The following is a 9,425-nucleotide window of genomic DNA, read 5'->3' on the forward strand; positions in this document are numbered from 1 at the left end:
TCAGTGTTTCCAAAGGTTCAACTCTGGACACCAGGAAGGACCTTCCTTGTTTGTTCAAGCGTGCGCATACACACACACACACACACACACACACACACACAACGGGACACACACACACACACACACTGGACACACACGGACACACACACACACACAAGGACACACACACACGGACACACACACACTGGACGGACACGGACACACACACACACACACACACACGGACACACACACACACGCACACATTCATACATACCCGTCGTCACCCGACACAGCTTCATCTCACTCACTGTCCAGGGTGGCACTCGGCCACCAGGCTCACACGCACAGGATCTCACCGGCCCCTGGCACTGCCCAGGGTCTTCCCGACCACCACTCCCACCTTGACTGACAGCCGGGGTTCCAGGGACGCCCCGACAGATCCAGCGCCACTGCTCCCGCCCCCCCGCCTCACCCGGTGCTGGTACAGACAGACGTTCCCGAAGCCGCCGGTGCCGAGCCGCTCCCGCATCTCCCAGGGGCCGCCCGCGCCCGGCCGCAGCCCCGGGGGCCGCTCCATGGGGCGGGAGCGCCAGCCGCCTCAGGTTTCGCCGCCGGTCCAAGGCCGGTTCCGGGCCGCCGAGGCTCGCGCGTCCTTCTCCTCGCGAGACCTCCGCGTCACTTCCCATAGCTGCACTTCCCATAGCTTCCGCAGGAAAAGTCCCGCCCCGGCCTTCTCCTTCTGATTCAGGGTGCTGGCACTGCGGCAGGCTGAAGCCAGCGATGCTAAAGTCCCCAAAGTGTAAGACTCAGCATAGAATCAAATTCTCAGTGTCTGTATGCAAGCCCATGTTGTGGGTCACTGGTAATGAGTGGTCTTCGATTCGTTGGCTCTGTTTTCATGTATTCCATGCAATTGGAATGTCAGACTTGATGGTAATAGCAAATACCACTCAGAACACATCCCTTCTGGGATTGGTGCTGGCGAATGGGCTGGGCACCAGCGGGTTGCACTGTGCCCCTTTAAGTGCCCTGGGCATCATCCAGGCTCAGAGGACCTTCGTGTGTGGGATTTCTATTTTATATTTTGTGTATGTATTTAAATGAGCTCTTTGAAGGTTTCATGCGTGCTTTTATTTTAAAAAAATCTCTCTCCAAACCCTAAACTTCCTATTTGTCCCTACTCCGTCCACATTTCATCTTTTTTCAGAGCCCTGCCCTCTGCCCCTCCAACCCTATCACTTACTGGTAAAGACCACCGTAAACAAGAAAGAAAACTGCGCTAACTGGCCCGTTGATTCATTGGCCTTCCAAGTGCACTATGGTCTCCTGCGCATCTGTTCAGAATCTCTCCTATAATCCCAACCTCCCAATGATGTGATGTTATTCCAGAGAGAAAACTCTTCTTCTGGACTTGTGAGTTTCCCTTTGGACCTCGCGGATCTTGATGCTTTTCCGCCTTGCTGTTTCAGATTGCCTGAAGCAGTGTTTCTGGGTTGGAGTTGTTACTGAGGTGTGCTACAGGGCTGCAAAGCCAAACTTGGGGGTGGTCTTGGTCCAATAAGGCATACTTCTGAGTAGTGCATTGTTTGTATCTGAGTGGATTATCTGCTTCATGGAACCTAGGTGTTTTAAGACAGGGTCTCATATAGTCCAGGCTGGTCTAGAACTTGCTGTTCCTCCATCTGATTCAGGCTTATAGCACTTCACCAGGCTGAAGCTAGGGATGCTAATAACTCAAAAGTGTAAGCCTCTGCATAGAATCAAATTCTCAATGTCTGTATGCAAGTCAGTGTTGTGGGTCACTGATAATGTGTGGTATTCGATTAGCTGGTTCTATTATTTTCATGGAGTCCATGAAATTGGAATAGCAGATTTGATGGTATAAGCAAACGAGCCCCTGAAAACACATCCCTTCGAGCAGAGCAGACTGTCATGTGTCAGTATGAAACCTCATTTGCTGTATATGACAGCTACGAGTACTAGGAGTATCCAGTTTCCACGGGTGGGATGTAATTTTATAATTCACACTCAGAAGTGTGACAGATACTAAAAACTACAGCCAGGATAATGTTGACTGGGCAATCCAAGTTGCAAGTTGGTTCCTACAGTTAGTTCACTTTCTAAATATTCTATTTTTTTTTTTTTTTTTTCCGAGACAGGGTTTCTCTGTGTAGCTTTGCACCTTTCCTGGAACTCACTTGGTAGCCCAGGCTGGCCTCGAACTCACAGAGATCCGCCTGCCTCTGCCTCCCAAGTGCTGGGATTAAAGGCGTGCGCCGCCGCCGCGCCGCCGCCGCCGCCGCGCCGCCGCCGCCGCCGCCGCCGCCGCCGCCGCGCCGCCGCCGCCGCCCGGCGTAAGTAAATATGCTATTCTTAAAATACAACTCAAGGTTTGTTATTTTATTTTTGTTTTTTGAGACAGGGTCTCTATAGCCCTCTCTGACTTGGAACTCACTATGTAGACCAGGTCTCAAACTCACAGAGATCTGCCTGCTGAATGCTAGGATTAAAGGCTTGGCCTTTTATTATTTATAACTGTAAAATGGTTTATCCCAGGCTCCATAATCATCAGGTTCCAAGACTGTTTTTTGTTTTTATATGTGAAATGGAGGTCAAGAGATTTTTGTGAGAACTAAGTGAAAATGTATCTGGGCCTTAAGTGGCCAATAAATAAGAACAATTATTTTCTTCTGGCTTCTGAATACACAGCATTCTCCTGTGGTCACACTGCACTTGCTCTATGGACTTACTGGTCACGGGATCACTGTTTCCTTAAATCTTAGTCATCTTTATTGGGACTAACTGTACTTCCCCTATTTTATTTTGTAATTTCACTATGGTCTATACCCTGATGAACTCTAGAGCCCTATCACCAACCTAGATCTGCGTGAGTTTGAGAATTATCTAAGAGCACTCTGGATACATCTGTTAGATAAGTCAGCTGTCTTAAACATCTAAAATGCATTCATAGCTCCATCACCAATCCTGATCTGCTTGAGTTTTAGAATTACCTAATGGCAATCTGGATATATCTACTGGATGACTCAGGTATCTTAAACATCAAAAACAAGACATTCAAAGAAAAACTAATTGTCTTAACTCTGCCACTTCCTTCCCCAATTAGACTATGAACTCTCTACAATAGGTGCCACGCTGGGGCACTCACTGGCTATACTCTTGGAACTTAGAAAACTTCCTAGTATATCAGTTAAATATCTGAAAGATGGAATAGACTTTTATGTGAACAAGATGATGGGTGCTGTGAGAAAACAATAGCCAAGGCCACGAATTTCCCTTCCCCAGACTGAGCTGCCTGTGTTATTCTGGGATAATTGCTAGGCATAAACTCTGGTCTCTATTACACGCGCACACACACACACACACACACACACACACACACACACACACACTGGTCTCTATTACACGCACGTACGCGCACATGCACACACACACACACACACACAATTTCATTTCAGTGGTGATAAACAACGTAAGACATTTGTCACCCTTAGAAAAGCATTCCTTTTTATCATTTACAAGATTTGGGGATGGTTATTTTTGCTTTTGGAGGTAGGGGTTGAGATGGGTCTGTGGTAATATTTTATTTGTGCAACCCAATAAAGTTTATCTGAGGATCAGAGGAAGAAGCCAGACACTATATTAAACATAGAAGTCAGGCAATGGCAGCACACAACTTTAATCCTATCGCCCGGGGATCTGTCTGGATCTCTGTGAGTTCAAGGCCACACTGGGAACAGAGCTAGGCAGTGGTGGCACACACCTTAAATTCCAACACTAGTTAACCATGGAGGTCTGTGTAGACAGACAGGAAGTGACAGCTGAGCAGGAAGAGGAAGTGATGTAGCTGGACAGAGAGCAAATGAGAGAGCAGAACAGAAAGGCATATAGGCGTGGGTATACAGGAAGTAGGTCTCTCTTGGAGACTGAAGTGTTGGTGAGGTGAGGTTAGCTTGTGGCTTTATCTATTCCTACAATCTCTCAGATTTTCACCCCTATATCTGGCTCCAGGTTTTTATTAATAAGACCATTTAGCAAATCCGCCTGCATGGGTATCACATCAATAGCCCAGACTGGTCTGGAACTCACTATGTAGACCAGACTGGCCTTGAATTCCCAGCAATCTTCCTGCCACAGCTCCTCAATTTCTGAGATTACAGGCATGAGCAACTACACCCAACCTCAAAGGTTCAAAGATTTGTGAAGATATGAACAAACACAGCTCTTCTTAGAAATACGTAGCAGACATTCTTCTAACACACAGTTGCATCTCAGAGTGACTTTCCTAGGTCTCTTGGTGCTGCAAGCAGGTTCCATGGGGATATCTGGAACAGAGGCAGGGAGGCAGCCCCCACGGGAGACTGCAGTTTCATTTGAAAAACAGGCTGCAACAATTTCCCGCGATGTCCATACAGTGCCTTCCCTTTGCCTAGTCATCCAGGGTGAAGTCAAAAGGTTCAAAGTCTTTCCGGAAGCGGCGAGCCAGGGTCTCCTCCTCTTCCTTACTGACTTGGCACTGCCTCCAGTCAGCCTTGTCAGGAATATTGAGGATGGCTTCACTGGCCAGCACCTCCCTGAAAAGAGCACAAAGAAGAGAAAATCCGAGTAGCGACTGAAACACACCATTCCTTTGTTTCTCTCCAGCCAGCTCCCCTCAGTCGCATCTAAAGAGTATGCAGATAGATCTCTTACTACTCATACTGGTCTCTGGCCCTGACTGACATCTCTGCTGTTCTATCTATTGAAATCATTGCCTTATTAAGTGACCTCTCCCACCCCATTTATTTCTCCTTCCCAGGAACAACTCGGAGCCACGATAAAGTACTTAGGGAAAGAATACCACATACAAACTAGACGACAGGCCCTGGTGTCAGAAAAATCAGAAAGTGAATTTCACTCCAAGCTCTGTGACTTGATGTCTATGACTTGAATGCTACTTCCTCTCTTGTCCTTGCTTTAAGGCTCACTTACAAGAACACCTTCCTGACAGGATTTGGTACAGTACAGAAGCCATACAACCAAAGCACATTCCCAGCAGCTGTATCTTTTCTTAAACTCTAGCTTTGACGTTCTGACTAGACAGTGAGTTTGCTGAGGGCATGGTTCAGTCACAAAATTCCTCTACCTGTCCCTCCAGGCGACTCTCATTTGTATGAGTGCTCCAAGAGAAGTTCAATGTGAAGAAACAGTTTATACAGGTACATATACATGCAGCTTCTAATTCCTAATGGTTTATATTAATACTTCTAATTTATTAGAAACAGTTCTATATGGCTCATCTCAACTTTGAAGGTACAATAAATAAAAAGGTGAAAAGGAATCACTGTGGTCCTCTGAAAGTCAAAGGATCTAAGCTCAAATTTTGATTTGCCTAGAAACTTTGAACATGTTTCTTCATATGTAAAATGAAGATATAACCATTTTCCCTATTAAGTATAAAATGTATCAGTTGTATATTACAGTTTATAAAACATAAACAACTACCATGATCACAAACCATTTTGTGTACGATACATGGTTGTGTGTATTGGCATCATATGCCTACTATGCCTATCTACATCTGTTGCTAAGGCAACGAGATTAAACCAGATATTTGGAGCATTTAACATACTTGTTCTCATTTATCCATTATCTATTTGGAAATAAAAAAGACTCTTATTTGCTGGATTTATGCAATGAGGCGAAGCTTTCCAAATCAGTCTAGGAATGGCTAAAGGCTCACTCAAAGCCCAGGTCAAACCACTGGGAGTGGTTGGAGAAGCTGCAAGTCAGAGATCAGCATCAGATCACCCACTGTGTGCATTTTCTACTTCCCTCCATACAGGCTTTCAGAACAATGCAGAGAACAAGGTTTTTCTCATCTTGGTGTTCACCAGACTAAGGTTTGAACCTTCAACTGTGTGACCATGGCATGCTACTTAACTCATCTTAAGGTGCCAATATCCAAGAGTAGCCACTAGCCAGATGCGGCTATTTAAATTTAAGCTCTAATTAATTAAATAAAATTAAAAATTTAGTTCTTCAGTTCCATTTTCAATTTTTTTTTACTATGTTTATTTATGTGTATGGGTTCATGTATGCTATGGCACCCATGTGGTCAGTTACCTCCTACCATGGAGGTCCCAAAGATCAAACTAAGTCACCAGGCTTCGCAGCAAGCCATCTTCATCTCACTGCCTACTCAGTTCCATTTTCAAGTATCCTACAGCGACATGTAACTTGCAATTATTATATTAGTGCAGCTTTATGGAGCATATTCATGTTGGTATGAAGTTCTGCTGGGCACTGCTCCAGAGCATCATTCTTCACACTGGCAACTGGGATTACAGGATATAAACAACAGAACTGGAAGGTTAAATGAGATAATGCATGTGAAGTTTTTACCAGTGTCTGACCCAGCACATGCTCAATGGTAGCACTTCATTCCAACAGGAGCGCTCTCATCCTGTCTTTTCCCTCTTGGGTCTATCTCTTAAGTTCACTTTCAGGCCTTTCATGGCACCTTACATTTAGCAGAAATAAACCCTTCCTTCTCTGAGTTTCTAAAGTACAGTGTTCCTCAGGATTCAATCATGGTACTGTTCAAACTCTAAATCACAAACTGTTAACACTGATCCGCCCTACAACTACAAGCTTCTTGGGATGGACCATTCCCTAGTTGGTTTTTCATCGACTGTCCATAGAGCCCATCACTGTGTTCAGAGGTCTAACGAAATAACTAATAGAGTGAAAACAAACAAACCTTCCAAATTGCAAAGGAAAATTCTTTTTAATTCTGTGGAAAAGCTTTTCTCCTGTGTCGAGTTCAACATAAAAATACGCTGCTCCTGGCTGTGCAATCTAAAGTAAACAGAGTTGTATGAGGACAAATAAGATCAAACTTAAAAAGCTCACTCATCTCCTGCAAACTCTTAATTTAGCAAAGAATTTGGTCTAGAAAATAAAAAAAAAAAAAAAAAAAATGAGACATTATAGGAGCTGGAGTTTAAAAAGCCAATATATTTCCAGTGGTACCCATCCTTCTAAATTCCCATTTTAGGAGGTGTCTAATTTGTTTGTTTAATTCATGTGGGTTTATATATGTGTGTACATATTCTCATGTGTGATTACATGTGTGGGTATATCCACATGCCTGGAGGCCAGAAGACACTGGGTGACTTTTTCAATTCTCTCCACCTTATACTTTGAGATGGGTCCTTCACTGAGCCTGCAGCTTTTCAATTTGGCCAGAGATCATCCTGTCTCTACCTCCTCAGCACTTGGATCACAGGCATGTGTCCCAGCACTTGACCTTTACAAGGCTGCTGGAGATGAAACTCAAGTCCTCACCAAGCCATCTTCCCAGCCCCATGAAATGTCTAATCCCTTATTCCTAGGAAAGCACTAAGACTCTGTTATAATGATGTCTTCATCTCTAGTCTTACCAACATCCTGTTTTCTAGTGCCAAACAGCCCACTATTTAGTATTTTTGGAATAGCTTGGCAGTACCTCTGATTCTACTTGTCAAAACCCAGATCTTAACTACTCCCTGAGCATCACCAGCTCTTCCTGCTTCACCTGCTTGATGTCTGAGTGCTCTGGAATCTCCAACAGCTCTATCTGTTGCTCCTGGGCCTGGGTAATGAAGGCATCTTTAATGTCATCTGTAGCACAGCAGCTGAGGGGCACAGGAATGACCTGGGTTGGTATGGGAGGAATAGAAGAAACTCTTTGAAGTGACTCCAAATAAATTATCTTTAAAGTCTCAGAGGAGAAAGAAATCCATCACTGGGGTGGAGAAACACCCCTCAGCATAGACTCTCCTCAGGCCAAACAGCCTCCACCGGCCTGGCTGTAGGACTTAAACTTATGAGAACTAGTTACTTATGGGAGCCAATCTGTCATCAGAAAACTCTCAAGAGAGACTCTTTGTCTCTAAGACTTTGCTGGCTCCTGCATAATGTATGTGGCAGAGTCAGGCCCATTTGAACACTTAACAAATGTGCCAGAAAGACGCTACCACCAGAGAAACAAATCACTCAACTCCCAATGTACCAGCCCCCTGCTAGCTGGAAACTTATTTCCTACTGCTAAGCCTTCATTCATGCTGGACTTCCACACAAAATATCTATGTCTTACCCAGCATGGCCCATGTCTTTATCTGCCTTGGAACCTTTCTTAATTACCCTCTTTTTCTAAACAGGGCATACAGCATCCTGCTGGTCACTTACCCCCAGCATGAACTTCCTGATGATATCTCTAGGATTATCAGCACACTCCTAGCCCTCTAAATGACCACTATTTGAATATTATCATGAATTAAAATTCAATACTGATGTCATAACTATTTAAATATTTATCAATCTCAAGTCCCCATAGTGATTTCCAAGTTCCTGGGCAGAAAACACCTACCTGAAGCTGGAGGTGATGGCTCCTATAGTTTCTTTCAAATAGAACACAGCGCTTCCCTCGACTCTTAAAGAAGCGTTTCAGAGTAGCCTTATACTTCTCCACTTCTTCCACCACCTCTGCTGAGAGCTCCACGACTGACTGGTAGTGTCCAATAGGCAGGATGAGGACATGGTCATCAGACAAGCCTCCTTTAGCCAGGGCGAGGTAGCACTGAAGCAGAACCACAGAGGCAAGACAGCAAGGCTACATAAACATGTTCTTCCAGAGAGAAACACCTGTACATACCCAGTGAGCCTGATGTACAGGAGAGAATGCTCAAGATGTGCCCCCACCCACCTACCAGACAGGAAGACGGGATCTTGCTGTGTTGTACAGGGCAGCCTCAAACTCACAATCCTCCTGACTCAGCATCCCAAGTACTGAGACTATAGCCCTGTACCACTACACTCAATCCAAGATATTCTTAACAAAAATTCTGTTTTAAAAGATTGATTTTAAAGGTTAAAACAGGAGCTGAAGAGATGGCGCAGTGGTTAAAAGTACTGGCTGCTCTTCCAGAGAACCCAGGTTCAACTACCATCCCACTGTGGCTCACAGCCATCTGTAATGCCAGTTTCAGGGAATCCAATGTGCTATTTGGCCTCTGCAGGCAAGAGATATACACACAACGCAGCAACATATCCACATTCATACATACATTATTTTTAAGGGTTAGAACAACATTCTTAAATATCTTCTTTTTTTTTTTTTTAAACAGGAACAAATGACCTTTAATTTCATACAGAGATACAAAGGCAATTGTGTGTAGCAACAATCTGACGGCCAGTCCAAATTCTGAGGAGGAAGTAAATTCATAGTAAATGTCATGATGGCTGGTCAGAGAGAAGGTCAGAGGAGGAGGGGAGAGCCAGGACTGAGACGGCCGCAGCTAATAAATAACACAAGCGGGGCACGACTTCAGTGTGCCCACCTGGGCTCGCCAGGCGACCTTGGGGCTGCTCACAGCAGGACTGACCCCACAGCAGCCATGAAA

General features: G+C 44.8%; 2 protein-coding genes and 1 non-coding gene across 9 annotated transcripts in view; all 3 read right to left on the reverse strand.

The window, feature by feature from the left end:
* Chuk (component of inhibitor of nuclear factor kappa B kinase complex) overlaps positions 1-635 on the reverse strand; it is a 37,991-nt gene extending 37,356 nt beyond the window's left edge. For 2 of the 3 annotated variants that reach the window (XR_003736527.2, XM_028888807.2), the window contains exon 1: positions 455-635. Coding sequence is in view for 2 of the 3 variants with exons in the window: in XM_028888807.2 (XP_028744640.1) it covers positions 455-559 (105 nt within the window). In the remaining variant the exon portion in view is untranslated. The remainder of the gene's footprint in view (positions 1-454) is intronic. The other variant, XM_028888806.2, reaches the window with a different exon arrangement.
* Positions 636-4,000: 3,365 nt separating this feature from the next.
* Cwf19l1 (CWF19 like cell cycle control factor 1) overlaps positions 4,001-9,425 on the reverse strand; it is a 31,183-nt gene continuing 25,758 nt past the window's right edge. For all 5 annotated transcript variants that reach the window (XM_028888817.2, XM_028888821.2, XM_028888820.2 and 2 more), the window contains 4 exons: positions 8,393-8,602; positions 7,559-7,678; positions 6,743-6,840; positions 4,001-4,574 (listed from right to left, as the gene is read on the reverse strand). In XM_028888817.2, the coding sequence (XP_028744650.1) occupies positions 4,430-4,574; positions 6,743-6,840; positions 7,559-7,678; positions 8,393-8,602 (573 nt within the window). In that variant the 3' untranslated portion in view covers positions 4,001-4,429. The remainder of the gene's footprint in view (positions 4,575-6,742; positions 6,841-7,558; positions 7,679-8,392; positions 8,603-9,425) is intronic.
* LOC114706460 lies at positions 7,863-8,007 on the reverse strand. The gene has a single exon (XR_003736530.1). It is a non-coding gene; the product is annotated as a small nucleolar RNA SNORA12 (small nucleolar RNA).

This window comes from Peromyscus leucopus, chromosome 1 (genome assembly GCF_004664715.2).
Source record: "Peromyscus leucopus breed LL Stock chromosome 1, UCI_PerLeu_2.1, whole genome shotgun sequence".
Taxonomy (NCBI): domain Eukaryota; kingdom Metazoa; phylum Chordata; class Mammalia; order Rodentia; family Cricetidae; genus Peromyscus; species Peromyscus leucopus.